Source organism: Microtus oregoni, unplaced genomic scaffold, assembly GCF_018167655.1.
Source record: "Microtus oregoni isolate MIOR12 unplaced genomic scaffold, Mior012 000024F_ref0000369, whole genome shotgun sequence".
NCBI classification, from domain to species: domain Eukaryota; kingdom Metazoa; phylum Chordata; class Mammalia; order Rodentia; family Cricetidae; genus Microtus; species Microtus oregoni.
The window spans coordinates 36,040,966-36,057,673 of NW_024543083.1; the positions used below are offsets into that span (position 1 = coordinate 36,040,966).

The following is a 16,708-nucleotide window of genomic DNA, read 5'->3' on the forward strand; positions in this document are numbered from 1 at the left end:
TACAGAGCGAGTTCCAGGACAGCCAGGGCTACACAGAGAAACCCTGGCTAACACACACACAATGAATACAATATAAATGAAAGCATGAACATCTTTAATGAAGCTGAACCTAATGGTTGATATCTGAATGCTAACCTCTTTTAATCGCTCAGAACCTCCGAGTCTAATGTCACAGATCATTTGAGTTCTAAAGTTCATGTACTCATATACAGATACAGCATCCCTAATTCCAAAATCCAAAATCTAATGTGCTATAAAACCTGAAGCTTTCTGAACCAACATGAAACAGAAACAAACCAGAAATTCTCCACCTGACTTCATGCTAGTCACAGTCAGTCACAGACAAGGAACAGGCATACTGCAAATACTGTACAAATTATCTTCAGGTTGTGTGTAAAAATAAATTCTGTGTTTAAATGAGTCTCCTGCCCAGAAATTTCATTTTATATAGGTGCAAATACTGCTCCCTCAACATTATAAAAAAAAAATCTGAAACGTGGTTCTAAGCATTTCAAATAAAGAACATTCAACCTATATTTGAGAAATGAGTAAGATAATAACTGTATTCCGATCCCAGCTATCATACGTCCCAAAAGTTTCAACAATTAAAGCATCTTACATTTCTGAACTATTGTAAGGGTTTTCTAAACAACAACAACAACAAAAAAAAAAAGATTAAGACAATTAGGAGTAAGCCTTCTCAACTCTAACATTCAGTTTTAGACAATCTAAAAACTTTAAAGATCTCTTGACAACTGCCAGCTAAACATTTCAGACAAGACAAAAATATACACAGGCTCATATTTTAAACAGTATAATTACCTTAACAATACAAAGCAACTGCTTAAACCTGCTAAAGTCTGTGGTTGCCTATACTGAGAATGATTCTCAGTAATTTACTTCACCTGAAGACTGCACTAGCTAAGAATCATTCTAAGTTCTACTGATGTATAACCATGTGCTTCACTGGCAATGGCAGAACCATATGGTTCCCTTCAATGAATCCAACCCTTGCAACAAAAGCTTGGCCCTTCTTCCTGTTATTTGCAATGAAAATGTTTTCAATTTCCAAAAAGTTTTAATTGACTAAAATATTCTTTCAAATTAGCTGTACTTAATATAAATACAGCCGCATCTTTTTGCCATCCATCCACAGGTATTACTAGCAGTCATCATTCCTAACAATACTTCTATTTTTGATAACTATCTGTTCTAAAGCACCTACTATTTACTTTAGTAGACTTTATTTTTGAGATTAGTAAATATATTTTTAAAGGATTTATAAACTATAAGCTATACAAAAACAGCTATCTCGTAGAGAGTCCCAAAGCAAGTTCTCTCTTATTACTTCAAGCTATTCCATATCTAGGCCTACATCCTTTTCATCAGAAATACTGGAAATGTAAATGATACCTTGCTTGAATGTTCTCAAAGAAGAATTTGTTTATATTAGGATGAAAGAGTTTAACACATCCAAGTGGAAAGAATACAGGAGAAAACAGAAACAGCCACTCTTAACTGACTCTCTATCATTAATAAACTACTCTTTTAATGATCAATTTATATCATCTGGGTAAAGATCCCTAATGCACTTAATTCTCAGAGCACTCATTCAGTGACTACTATTTTTAATTAGGAAAACATGGGGCATGCAAAGGCTGACTTGCCAAAGGTTACAGAATTAGCTGAATCAGGATGTAATTCAGGTTTCCAATTTGAAGGCTACTCACCACACTGCAAAACATTGTTGGGTACTTTCCAGTGACTTCTTGCTGTTGCTTATTTGTTTTGTGGGGCTTTGTCTTGGAAAACTAAAAACCAAATACTAAATTATGAAAAAATACTTATTCCCAATTGTATGTTCTACCATTGGCTGTGATAACTCTTTAGAGCTCTCACTAAAGTAAGGCCTTTTCTCACATTTGTCTGAGTTCATGACGGTAAAGGTCCCTACCTCTTCTAAACACCCTCCTTTCAGCTGCTGTTGATCTCATCGTCTACAAGAACACGGTGGATCTCACAAGGATACTTGCTGCTTCAGAGATAATTCCTATTGCTGGTCCTTCATACATTATTTTATTGTGGAATATTAGTTTATGATGTTTAACATTCGTGTATGCTGTGGAGTATATGTTTAGTGATGCAAAGATTACTGCATTCTTTTATGTTGATCTGTTTAACTCCATAAAAGCTGTGTTACTTTGCCTGTCTAAAACACTGGATTGGTCTAACAAAGAGCTGAACAACCAATACCAAGGCAGGAGAGGGATAGGTGGGGTTGCCAGGCAGAGAGAATAAATAAGAAGAGAAATCTAGACTCAAGAGATGAAAGAGGAGGGAGGAACAAGAAGAGTAAAAAGAGAGGAGGATGGCTACACAGCAGATCATGGAGTAAGAAGGAAAGACTTATAGAATGAAGAAAGATAAAAAGCCCAGAGGCAAAATGTAGTTAAAGAGAAAAGGGATAATTTAAATCAGAAAAGCTGGCTAGAAACAAGCCAGGCTAAGGCTGAGCATTCATAAGTAAGAATAAGTCTTAGTGTATTTATTTGGGAGCTGGGTGGCGGGCCTCCAAAAAGTGGGAAAAAAAATAACCAACTACATTTACTTCCCCTTGTACAATATTCTTCCCAATTCAAAAGGAGTATTAAAATAAAATTCTCTGGAACTGGTGATATGGATCTGTGGGTAAAGGCACTTGTCAACAAGCCTGATGACCTGAGTTTAGATTCCCTCTAACCTACACGGAAAAGAACCGACTCCACCAAGTTATCCTGACTTCCTCATACACAACATGCCATGTATAAACACACACACAATAAACACATGCAATAAAAAGCATTTAAAAGAAAACAAATTCATTTTTTAAAAATATTTATTTATTATGTATACAATATTCTGTCTGTGTGTATGCTACAGGGCAGAAGAGGGCACCAGATCCCATTACAGATGGTTGTGAGCCACCATGTGGTTGCTGGGAATTGAACTCAGAACCTTTGGAAGAGCAGGCAATGCTCTTAACCTCTGAGCCATCTCTCCAGCCCCCAACAAATTCATTTTTGAGACATAGTATTTAGGATATCTATCAAACTTCAAAATATATAATTATATTTGAGGACAAAATTTATACAGAAAACACCAATGTCTGCTTCCCCTAAGGCCATTCCAACTTCTTCCTTGCTAATACAGACTTAATTTCATTTGGTTGGTAAGATATCTCTGTAAAGGATTCATGACTATTCTACCTAGTGATGTTATTCCCATTGCCAGTGGCTGGTGTTGGCTAGGTATATTGTCAAGTTCTAGTAAGTGACAAACTGTTAGCATCCAGGCACACCTTGGCCCCACCCCTTGGGAACTTGGCACAGTGTGTCATGCCTTGTGCCATGCCCGCTGGCATGGCAGACAGTACCCTGTCCCTTTAAAAGACAAGCCCCACCTACTCATGCTCTCTCTGAGGAGGCAGGTCACTGCCTTCTTCCCTCCCTCCTTTTCTCTCCCCCCCCTTTCCCTTCCCCAGTAAACTTCCTTCTCATTAAATCCTGTATGATGGTGTATCTCTCCCTTACCATGGGATCAACACTCCCAGTCCCACCTCATGCCAGCATACCATTAGTGTCTTGACTTGCAGGCAGGTAGGATTTGCTGAAGGAGGCATGAGGCAGAGCACAGGACGTGATGCCCTGTGCCAGGTTTCCACAGGGTAGGGCCAAGGTGTGCCTGGATGCTAACACACACAGAGAAGTATACTGGTGGGTTTGGTTGGAGGAAAATTAGTAGGTCATATTTGTGTACCTTTGTCTTCCCTTTCTACTTAGTTCTCTTTCTTAAAAGTTGGGATAAGAGCATCACCAGCACTTGATGACAGTGGGAAGACGGAAAGTGCTGGACCCTGCCTCATGTCCCTTCTATTTTCCTGATTAATTTTATACACCACATAAAAAACCCAAAGAGTGAAAGAGAGGAAAAGAGAGAACGTTGTTCATTTCACTTGATTTTTCAAGTTATGAATGCATATATTCTAGTTTATAACTGCCAATAAATGTCACTTAAATTAAGTAGAAAAAAATAATGATTATAAAAAAGCAAATGGTTAATAATGCAAGTGCTGTCTTTTTAAATCAAAGAACATCCCAGGGAAGTAGCCTGGAGGTGTTACTATTCTGAAAAGCAATGAAGCAGAGGCAAACACAACAGTCTCAACCATTTTTGCTTTGTGCCATTTCTAAGCTCATAAACAAGAGTAACTGAGAGGCCCAGAAGGTGAAGATTAAAAGTTGACAGTTTGAAAGGTTTAAAGGCTCAAAGTCTGAAGTACAAAGCCACCATAGCAATGTGAATTTACATGGACTGATCCTGGAGAAAGAGACAAAGAGCTTCATTCTATGCCACTCTACCCCTGAAGTACTTACGATTCCCAAACAAATAAGCAAAGACAAAGAAGCAGTCATTATAATAACAGCAGAGCTGTTGGCAATCTTAAGGTGCTAAAAGAAGCAAAAGGGAGGGGGGTGCTGGAGCAATGGCTCAGAGGTTAAGAGCACTGGCTACTCTTCCAGAGGGCCTGAGTTCAATTCCCAGCTAACAACCATCTATAATGAGATCTGGTGCCCTCTTTGACTTGCAGGCATACATGCAGACACAACAATGTAAACATAGTAAATAAATGAATCATGAATAACTCCGGTAAAGGCAGCAGTTTCCTACCAAAAAAATTCTCAGAAGCAATGTCCTAAGAATAAAATAATTCTAAGAGACCAATTAACAGAAAGTTAAAACTATGTTGCAAATTCTCTTGCCAGATCCTAGATTGCCTGTCCCCTGCATAAAAGAAAGTACTCTGGTGCAGATATTGCTACCAGTAATTCCACTACTATTTGTACATAGTATCCAGTCAGTTAACAATTACAGGAGCCAAAGTCAAAAAAGAACCAAAAAGAGAAGAAAAAAATTAGGCAACAGAAATGGAACCAAAGATGATTTGGGCACTGAAATTCTTAGACACAAATGTCAAGAAATATGCTCAAAAAGGCACAGTAATATGAAGACTTTCTCAGAACATGAAATAACAATATATTACTGTAATACAATATTGTGTATTATAGCATGTATATTACGAAATGGCTACATTCCACAGATACTTTAGAATACAGTTTGGAAATTTCCGTTATTAACTGTACCTTTGCCATAAGATTCAGCTATAATGTTCCAAATATTTACTCTAGTTAGGTGAAATAGTCACATGAAAATGAAAAAATACATAAAAAGATAGAAAATACAGAAGAACCTAAGCATCACAGTGAGAAACTCAACCACAAGTAACTGAAATCCGAAGAGAATGGGGAAAGAAAGCTGTAGAAACGTTTGTGATGGCTCATCTTGGTTATCAACTTGACACAGCTGGGAAGAGGGACCCTCAATTGCAGAACTGTCCCCATCAGATTGGCCTGTGGGCATGTCTGTGGGGCCACTTTCTTGATTATTAACTTACACAGGATGGGTGGTATAAGGAAAGTGGCTGAATGAGCATCCGTGAGAGTAAGACGATCTGCAACACTCCTCCATGGGCTCTGCTGCTGTTCCTGCTTCTGCTCCTGCCCTGGCTGCCCTACATGATGGACTGTGAGCATTGAGATGGAATAAACTCTTTCCCCCACCAACTTGTTTTTCATCAGCATTTTACCAAAGCAACAGAAAGCAAAGTAGAACAGGGATGCACTATAAAAACAGTCTGAGGATGAAAAGAAATCAAGTCATATTTAAGTTTCTCCCTCCACTAGGGTTAGTATATAGAAAAGAACACTGAAGCATATCCTGCTCAAGTAAATTTAGCCACAAAACATAGACATATGCTGAGGTTCACTGAAAAAAAGGCATGTATTTCAGAACTGTAAGGGCACAAGCCCAGCATGCATCTACAGAAATACAGAGTAACACTGTGGGTAGTACCCTACCTAGCACAGCACAGCTTCTCACTAGGATGCTTGTTTAGGCTTTTCTCTATTTTTTTTTTCTTTTACTTGGTTTTTTTAAAACATTTTCATGTGACTATTTCACCTAACTGGAATAAATACTTCGGTACATTATTGCTGAATCTTATAGCTAATAGTATACAAAATTGTCAAGCTATCTTCCAAAGTGTCTTCCAGAGTGTTGATTAACAACAGTTCAAGTTGCCTGCCTTGGTACTGGACCAGTTATGCATATGGGAAAAAATAAATCTAAATTTTTATTCACATTACACACAATTAAATGCAAGAAGATTCTAGATCTAAATATGAATGGCACAAGAAGAAAACAGAATACTATCTTTGATCCCCTGGTGTACCTGAAATCTTTATTTTTAGATAACAGACCTTTGGCTATGTAAACCAGGCTGGCCTTAGATTCTCTATCCTAGTCTCAACACCTGGAAGTGCGTGTGTGTGCCGTCATACCCAATTTAGAAGACTCATTAACAAGAACACAGACAGTAAGAACAAAGAAAAATACTAACTAGAGTTCATTAGAATCAGTGGCTTCCCCCAAAACATCTTACTAAGAAAATGAAAGGACACACTTCAAGAGTAAGAGAAGACATTTCCAATAAATGTATCTGACAAATCAGAATATATAATGGGCCTCTATAAAACAGGCTGACTGACCTAGCCCTTCTGGAGGCAACCTAAAAAGCCAAGTTAACATATATAAGTGCATTTCAACTCCCAAATCTCAAATATAAGCTCAAAATGAGAGAACAGTGAAAATGTTTAAAACTGGTAATACTTTGGTACTTGGTAAAGATGCTCAACTAACCTTTCACACACTACAGACAGAAATAAGCACACCACAATGTTGGGTATCTCTGACATTATGTGATGATGCTGACACACGCATACTCTAGATTTAGGCATTGCACACTAAGTATAACTCAAGATGCGTTAGATTACTTCACTAAAACACATGCACTTACATATTTTAGCAGTACTATCAGCAAACGCTAAAGTCTACAATGGAATATACAGAATAACTCACTGCAGTATATTTACACAAGGAAAAACTACACGGCAATGGAAATAACCACTACCGTGTGCAACAACCCAAATAATCCCAAAACATAATTAAAAACACAAGATAAGAGTTCACATTGTGACCCCACTTACAGAAAGTGTAAATACCCGCTAAATCAGTCTAAATGGAAATCAAATAATAGCTGCTGGCAGGGAAAGAAGAGAGGAATCTAGGTAATGCTGTTTCTTAACTAAAGGGAAATTGCAGAACTTGTTTATTTCTCTGTTTTCATGAGATCAATGTAATGGTTGCATACCTCTCTGAATTACACTTAAATTTGAATATTTACTTCAATATTGGAGATTCTGGAGGTAGTAAAAATATTTTACGATAATACTATGAATAAGGTCACTGAGACGGATACTTTTAAATGGTTAATTTTAAGTTCTGTGTGTCTACCTTGGCTTTAAAAAGTTACCCCAAATGTTAGTCTCAAAAAAAAAGAAAAACAAAACAAAAGCCTCAGAGCATATGTACTGGTAGATATTCATGACTACAATTCTCAGTTGACATGCTGCACTTACCAACTGCTGTGTCACCGTCTAACAAATTGTCATCTTCAGAAGTCTGAAAGTCCATAATAGCACCTGCTCCATCTAAGAGCTCCTCATCGCTACTGGCGCTTGTTATGCTGTTGTAGCTGTTTCTATAGTAGCCTCTATGGAACAGCTGCTCAGACTCCATTTAGCTGTCTGGTTATCTGGAAAAAAGGGGAAAATGGCTTCAACATTTTCCCAACATATGACAAAAATCATGTATTCTAACATCACAAGATGAAAGCTAAGGTCTTTGCAGTAAAAATACTAAGTCCAGCCGCTATACAAGGGATCCCTCTATTATGCTAAGCGCTGAGGGATGGTTCAATTCTTTCTTCTCACTATGCAGGTGTAGAAGAACTCCTTCAAGCAGCACTGTAACAATCTTAAGATCCTCTAAGTGTAAATCTATCAAGTGCAGAGGTGCGCTTACCGTGTGCAGCTTGCTGCACAGGACAGGGAAGAATCAGAGTATGCAATCGCTTACGTGTGAATGGACAGCACAGGCCTTTGCAAGGGAAAGGCCCGCAGGAAAAACAGCAAATGGCTGAAATTCCAAGTCCTTGGGACTTTACTTCAGGCACGTGCTACCTAATTTTTAAAATTAACATTTTAAGTTAAAATCTCTTAAATTAACTTGAAATATTTAAGTATTGGGAGCTCAGGGTCAAACATTAACCAGGAAAAACTGAAAATAGTTTTTTCATTTTTTTTCAACATAGGTAAAACCAAATTTTATTTTAATCCTTTATATACCAAAATAGTACTGCTACATCTTTTTTTCGAGACACGGTTTCTTTGTGTAGCCCTGGCTGGTCTGGAACTCACTCTATAGACCAGGCTGACCTCAAACTCAGAGATCTGCCTGCCTCTGCATCCCAACGCATGAGCCACCAGCATCCAGCTCATTTAATACGTCTATTCCAGGCACACTATCAATATGAAAATTTACAAGTCTGTTGACATGTGTGGGCCTCATCAACCATTGAGGGAGTCAAACTAGTAGAGCTTATAAAACAAGACTGACTAGAAAGTCACAGTAATTAAGTGCGCACAGAACACAAAAGAATCAAAGTTCCCAAACTCAACCAAGACTCAAGAGTTCTTAGACAATGTTGCCTCCTTGTTACTTTTCTTTTTGTACATGAAAAACGAGCATAACAGTGTCTTAACAATAAAGGTTTTCGTTTTCAGTTTTCAACACATACACACCCTTTGCAACAACAGTAAGCTGGCCTTGAGATAAACAGCTTTGGAAGTAAACTACAAAGAAATATTTGCTGTTCTGCAACTTTAAAAATGCTTTGATTATTTTATAATATTCCAAGAGTGTTAATGTATTAAATCAATTTTTGTATAGTAGAGGGTAGCTTGCAAGCTTATTTCCTATATAGTAATGAAGATCAGATTCCCAGAGATAAATTCTAATGTGCTGTAACAAATTTCTAATGCTCTCTGCACAAATACCTTGTCTGCCTCTAACTTGATCTTTATACTATAACTTGCAGCCAGCCATAAAAAAAAAAAATGAAAGAAAAGAAAAGGAAAAAGGTGTGACTAGTAAACTATACCTATTCTGTGCACTAAAATATTTTAATTATTTAATTATTTTTCATATTTCTTAAGAGACAAACTCCTTAACAAAGCAGAAAAGCCCCAGGCTGGCAGTCCCCGCCCAGTTCCCAGGCTCATTTTGCAGCGTGTACTTCTTTTAGACTCTAGACCACTCATCTTCCACTTTCTCAGTCCAACCAGGACCTTATATGCCTTCTGGTCCACAGCCTTCAGTATGTCTTTGATCTGGAGCACACCCTCTCCTCTTCATCTAACTTGCTACTGATTCTTCAAACCTCACATCAAATATGCATTAAATAGCTAGGCATCTGGCACAGTCTTATGGGAACCTGATGCAGGATTATCCAGAGTTCAAGCCAACCTCAGGAACATATGCCATCTCAGAACCTCAACAACTAACAAACAAAAGCATCACTCTAGGCAGAAAACACATCTCTCTAGCGCTCTCATTACACTTTACAAAAGTGTATTACATATGAGCCAATAATAAGGTATGGGAGCTATTATTCTCTCCACTTAACAGATGAGATACAAAAAATTTAAATAACTTAACCAAAAAAAAGTCTCCCCTAGTACCTGAGTCAAAGTTTGTCTATGTTAAATTTTTCTATTGTTCTTTCAGTTCCCAATGTATAGCACTGACCACAGCTTTATGAGATTTTATTAATTTACTGATCTTCTCATCTAGAATATATCTTGAAACCAAGTAATGCTCAATTTTTGTTTTTCACTACATAGTCAATGGTTAGCAAAGTATGTGGCATACATATCAGGTATTCAATTTAAGTACTGTTTGTTTATTTTGTTTTGTTTTTTGTAAGATGGTCTCATTCTGTAGCCCAGGATGGTCTACCACATAACAAAAATATTTAATCTTGATAAAGTTCATCAGTTTTCCTCTATGGATATTACTTTTCTTGTTAAAACACATAAATATTTCCTAGACTGATTTCCCAAAGACCCTGCAAGCAGGTAACTTAAGGGAACTTTGTGGTCTCGATCAAGTTTTGTTTCTCCTATAAAGGTACCTGTGCAGGTGGAAGGTAATGGCTAAGCTCTGAAGGTGTGTCAGCCAACTGTGTGGCTGGCTGGTAAGCTAAACAGAGAAGTAGGTCACAACCGATGAAAGGTGCAAATGAACCTCTCCATGTCAGCCACCAGAAAGAAAGACCAAAGTCGCCAAAGCAATGATGGCAGAGAGGGAAAGCCTAACCATAGGTAGGTAAGGCACATTCCTATCTACATTGTTTAAAGGTTTTACTAGCAAGGCATGGAATACCTTTCTACCACTTAACTGGTCAGGGAGGCACCAGAGGTCTCCAGAACACAGGTTACTGCTACTACCGTTGGTTACCCACTACAACTACAAGATCCTGTTGCTGAAGACACCATATACTTTGGCTGCAGAACACAGAGCAATGAACCCTAAGCTGACTGGAAAGTCCCTCCTTGATGATTAGCTTTCACAGTGCTGGGCGGCGCTAAACAAACTACTGTGGCAGAGGAGACATCATGGTCTTACCCAGTACTGGACCGTTCGTGCAGAGACTACTTGCCAGGCAGATGTGCCCACTAGTGCAATAGAGCATCATTTACTTTTTTAGACAGTATTACTTTCTATAGCTCTGGCTGTCCTAGAATTCAATCTGTAGACCAAACTGACCTCAAATATAGAGATCCACCCACCTCTGTCTCTTGAGTGCTGGGATTAAAGATGTGTACCACCACTGCCTGGCAATGGTACGACTTTTAAGGGAAAACCAAGCACCTACTGATTAGATCGGAGGCCTCCTCTGACAGAGGAAATCTCATGCCTGGCACTGAGTCCTGGTCAAAAGCTGTGGCTCGGGAGGTCACAGGCCCAAGTGTAAAACCTGCTATTCTTATTTTGACAGTTGTGCTGTCAAATTGCCTTCAAAATATTTATGTTTACACATACATGTGCTTCTTTTTGCAGTGGACAGCAATCAATGGAGACATGTAAAACTAAAGTGCTGAGACACGAGACTGAGTACTTAGCCCTGCACTGGACAGCTATATCCACACACACCACACCACTAAGGCACAGGAAGAGTTGGAGGATGGGGAGGAGGGCTGTGGAAGCTTTCCTCTGCCTAAGACATGGCAATCACACTCAGGAACTCACAGAAGCTGCAGTTACTACAGGTCTGCATATGACCTGTACAAGATCACAAAAGCCCAAATCTACCCCAATATAGATGGGGTAGATGATCTCCAGGTCTCACCCCTCACTAAGAAGCCATTGGCAGTGGAAATGAATAGCTGCTGGGAGAAAGAGAACCATTTTGTGAGGATGTATCCACTGGTAGATTTCAGCCATACTCCAGGAGATGGTCCTACACCCACACACATATGGGGAACACTAAGTGGACTCGGTAGGTGATATAGATAAGGTAGAAAAGATGGACAGACAGACCCACCCACCCATCAACCCACCAAATGAGAGAAAAAAGAAAAGACAGACATGAGATTGGAAAGGAGGAATGTTGGAGGGGACATGGAGGGTATTAGAGGGATAAATGAGGATAGGTGGGATCATATTTTACTATATAGTATATGTATATATGTATATATGTGTTTATAAAATTTGAAAAACAAAAAACTTATGTTTATACTTGTCTCACATTAAAATGTGACAATTATTTTAATGATTTCAAAATAATCATTTAATCACAAATATTTATAGAACAGCTAAAAAGTACCAGAAACTGATGTAACTATTAATGCAATTTTATTGTATACTATTTTTTACAGTCCTCAGTAAACTTCAGCATACATTAAATATTATCTTCAAGGGAGACATAGTATTTTCTTATATAGCAGATTTGTATTCTTAGAGTAAAAAGCAGAACCTGACCGATACCATAACTTAACAAAACTTAGAGGAAAAGACTACAGTATCTCACTGTGGTAGATAATATGAAGCTCTTTGAGGTAGTTTGAATGTTATGGCCCCCACAAGTTCATTAGGAGGTGTGGCCTTGTTGGAGAAAGTATGTTACTGTGGAGGCGGGCTATGAGGTCTCCTATGCTCAAGACACTGCCCAGTGTCTTAAGACTACTTCCTGCTGCCTGTGTATGATGTAGAACTCTCAGCTACCTCTTCAGCACCACGTCTGCCTGAAGGCCACGATGTCCCACCATGATGATAATGGACTGAACTTCTGAACTGTAAGAAACCCAAATTAAGTATTTTCCTTTATAAAAGTTGGCATGGTCATAATGTCTCTTCACAGCAATAGAAACCCTAACTAAGACACTCCTTCCTTTTTTTTTTTTTTCTGAGATAGTCTTGAGTCTCAAAAAAAGGTACATAAGATTGGGGGTGAGGGGAGTTACCTAAGGAAAAAGGTGGCATGACCTGAACTTCCAAGCTGAGACAAGAAAAAGCATGTGTAGGTAGGTACATGAACTTCTAGCTTTGAGAAAGGCATGATGGTCTGTATGCCTGGGAACTTTACCATACGATAGAGACTGCATTAGCTAAAAATAGTTTTTAAAAAAGTTCTCCACATTTAACGAAAAAATTTCACTCCTTCTAGAAGTAGGAAAGTTAATGAAAGGAGGAAGTAGAGGAACAGAGAGAAAGAGCAGGTGGACATATTCCTAGGCCACCATCCCAGGACATGAGGACAGGAGCAGACACCAGGTGGCAGAGTCACTGGAATCCCTTCAGGAGGATCTAGCACATTCTCTCCCCATCTGATGCCACACTGAGGGGAAGTCTTTTCTCCTTTTCTATCAGGGGATTACAAAGCAGAGTGGGAAGACATACTAAACTGAAATCAAGCAAAACTAATTACTAATCAATACTAGCTATTAATAAATTATCAACCTTTATTTGTAGGTCAGTACAAAGTGGAAATTAGGTATAAATCACAATTTTAGTAAACAATTTGAGATACATCAAATTGAGGCATCATTGAAGGTGATATTTATATACTAAAGTATAATTAAAATTTATATACATCAGAAGGAATTTAATAATTTGCATTAACTGAGAAAATTTTAATAAGCAATCTTTTTATAATTTTATTAGTTTGATAGTTTCATGTATCTACATAATGAAGTTTAGTCATTTTCAGCCCCATTTCATTTTCTCTCCTCTCTCTATCTGGACCCTTTCTTCTTAAGTAAATGTAAAAGAAAAATTGTAATATATGTGTGTGTATGTATAATATACACATACATGCAAATATGTAGTCTTTTGAGGAAAATTAATATTTAGAATAATCAGAGAAATCACTAGACAACAGAAATTGAATGTACTATAGTAAGACTATCAGCATTGGGTATGGTTCAATTTAAAAATAAGTACCCAAAGTAAAATTAACTTCTCAAATTAGTTTTATATAATTATTTTTCTTAGCCAGAGGTCCTAAGTTCAATTCCCAGCACTCACAGGGCAGCTCCCAACTGTCTGATCTATAATGGAATCTGACACCCTCTTCTGGTATGCAGACGTACATGCAAAGAACCCATATACATAAAATATATAAATAATTTTTAGAAAGCCAAAAGATTAAAAAACTTTGTTCTAAAAAACTTTATTCTAAAGGGTGGGGGACAAAAGAGCAAGAATAAATTGGGGAGGGATTACTGAGTAGATCCACTGGGTTATGAAGACAGAATTTATCACATTACAAGGTAAAACAATAATCGATAACTAGTCTCCCAAAAGTAACGTTACTTGGTTTTTTTTAATTGTTACTGTTTACTTAGCATGTCATGTCGAAACTGCATCTTATACATTTTAGTTCCAAAAACTAAGTAATTAGCTCCCTGAAGAATATTTCTTAATGTTACAAATTCTTTTAAATTAAATACTATTAGAAAAGTCAAGATATGAAAACATAAGTGTCTATCAACAGGTACAGTGAATAAGCACAGAAAAAAACACTGCAAGATCTCACCAACACATGGAATCTAAGAGCCCAGTTCAAAAGCAGAGTAGAAATGCTGATCTCAAGGGCTTGCAGGTCTGGAAGCAGGGGAGGGTGCTGGTCAAAGGGTACAGGTTTTGTTATCTAGGCAATTAGTGACCTAACTGCACAGCGAGCACAGCTACACATGATGAGCTGCAGGTCTTTACACTGCCACCTCACACAGTGTTTCCACCATACATGAACAACAAATCATCTGTGTGGATCTGACTTAATGTCTCCACAATGGATACTTCTACCAACGTACCATTTGTGCCTCAAATGCACACACAGAAGTACATTTGAAAACAAGGACAAGCATCGAGAAAAGGGGAAATTAAGCACTGCAAAGTTTTTAAAAGGTGGGGCTGGGGAAAATCCACAAGTATAGGGCTCATAATAAGAAGGAGAAAAATATAAAACTATAACCCAGTTTAAAAGCTACTATGAAGGCCACGACTTTAAAATCAAACAGTTTTCATGACTTTACAAGGCCTCTTCAAGTCCCTTCCAGCTAAGGCAAATCTCTGAGGTCCATCGTGCGCGAAGCGGTCTCCCTACATGTCATGCTCAACTAGGGGACACTTCACAAGAACTGCAGCTGAATGCCTAAAAACAAAGACAGCTGTGCACAGAAAAACCATCATAAAGTTCATCAAAACAGCAGTGCTGGAAACTTCCCTTTTCAGAAACAACACTTACAAGCGTTTCTACAATTGCACATCCCTTTTATGAGTTATAAACGAATGGACCTATGGTGGTGTGTCTCCCTCCACCTTCTTCCGTGGAGTGTCACCTAGTAGAGCTTCAACAGTGTAGCCATTGAGGACTGGAAGGAAGAGCTCTGGGATGACACTGCCGAAGCCTCAGTTCTGACATTTATTGCTGTGGGGCCGTAGGAAACTAAATTCTTTCTCAAATTTCCACACCTATTAAATGGACAAAGTGAATGTATCTACTTTATAAGATTGGTGAAAACTCGAGTGCTCTCCCTGTGTGTATGTCTCTGTCTCTGTCTCTCTCTCAAACACACACCCCCTAAACCACAGAAAGTACTCAGTTTACATATATATACATATATATATGTATATATATATGTATATATATGTATATATATATATGTATATATATATATATGTAGTGTCCTCTGACAATTTTGACTACAAAGCAAGTTAAAAATTCCACAAAGCAGCGATAGTGGTCAAACCCACAGGATACAACTTTAATTTGCGACCCACCGCAGAGATCAAATCTGGCTTCCGGAGAGGTCTGAAAATTATTACCAACATGTCCCAACAGAAAACAGAAAGTCTATCACCAACATGACTTGGACAATTGCCATTTTTTCTACCACAAACCCAGAAGTTTAACAAATCTGTTCTTCTGAACGACATATATTCAAAACCAGGCTAATTCCTTAAAGGCTTCACGAGGTACATAAGACAGCACTACTTCCAAGTAATGACCTAAGTTATTCATACTGACCTCTTCAAATAACTGGAGCTGCCACTCAAAGTCTTTTTTTTTTTTTAATATTTATTATTTATTATGTATACAATATTCTGTCTGTGTGTATGCCTGCAGGCCAGAAGAGGGCACCAGACCTCATTACAGATGGTTGTGAGCCACCATGTGGTTGCTGGGAATTGAACTCAGGACCCTCGGAAGAGCAGGCAATGCTCTTAACCGCTGAGCCATCTCTCCAGCCCTCAAAGTCTTTGAAGTAGCAAAGAGAGAGGAAGGGGTGGGGGCTGAATGCTATTTGTAATTCTGCCAACACCATATGAACATTTCTAAACTTATTCAATTTGAGAAACTACCCGTAAGTCATACGCCTGATTTCAGAGCCATATAAAATAGGACATCAGCAGAAGCAGCGCCTTTTGAGACTGGTCAACAATACACACATAAGCACTGGACTTCCGGAACACATTCCCGAACTGAAATCCTGTTTTTAAGTCATTTACAAAGGTTTGTAACACTGACCCCCCAAAAAATAAACATGTAAATTCTTCATGGGCTAAAAGCACATCTACAAAGTGTCAATTATACAGAAGCCACAGTGGTAGAGAAGGCACTGAATACAAGGGCTCAAAAAAGTTTGCAGAACTGAATTTTTGAATTTAGACACACTCACAAAAAGGGGGATATTAAAAGGCACGGTCATCATTGGTTCAGTTGTCATAAATAGTCATTGTTTCCAAAGGAAATAGAAATCTGGATCTAGAATTAGAATACACCTGATGAATATGTAATTAACTTTTTTGTACTCTAATTTTAAAACGCCATACTTAAATAAATAAAGCATACCACATGAAATGTTCTCCAAAGTAATTTCCGGTTCGACAAGTTTACTACCAACACGCAAATATTTGCATACACACACACACAAAGATTTGATATGCGTAGGTCTAAAGATAGAACTAAATGTTACTGCTAAATTTGGGCAAGTTCAAGATTAATCCTGTCCTGGCACCTAATTCTAGTTCTTATAGGTCGTTCGACGGCTCCTGGAGGAAATGGGAGAGATTTTAACGGGATGGACACCAGGTAGGTAGGTAACACTGTGCAAAGTGACGGGGACGCCAGAGCCCGGGCTCGCGG

General features: G+C 38.2%; 1 protein-coding gene across 4 annotated transcripts in view; it reads right to left on the reverse strand.

Annotated features, from left to right (window-relative positions):
* Clcn3 (chloride voltage-gated channel 3) overlaps positions 1-16,708 on the reverse strand; it is an 89,388-nt gene that overhangs the window by 60,087 nt on the left and 12,593 nt on the right. For 3 of the 4 annotated variants that reach the window (XM_041673747.1, XM_041673746.1, XM_041673750.1), the window contains exon 2: positions 7,575-7,750. The exons of the other annotated variant lie outside the window; for it this stretch is intronic. In XM_041673747.1, the coding sequence (XP_041529681.1) occupies positions 7,575-7,734 (160 nt within the window). In that variant the 5' untranslated portion in view covers positions 7,735-7,750. The remainder of the gene's footprint in view (positions 1-7,574; positions 7,751-16,708) is intronic. 4 annotated transcript variants of the gene reach the window in all.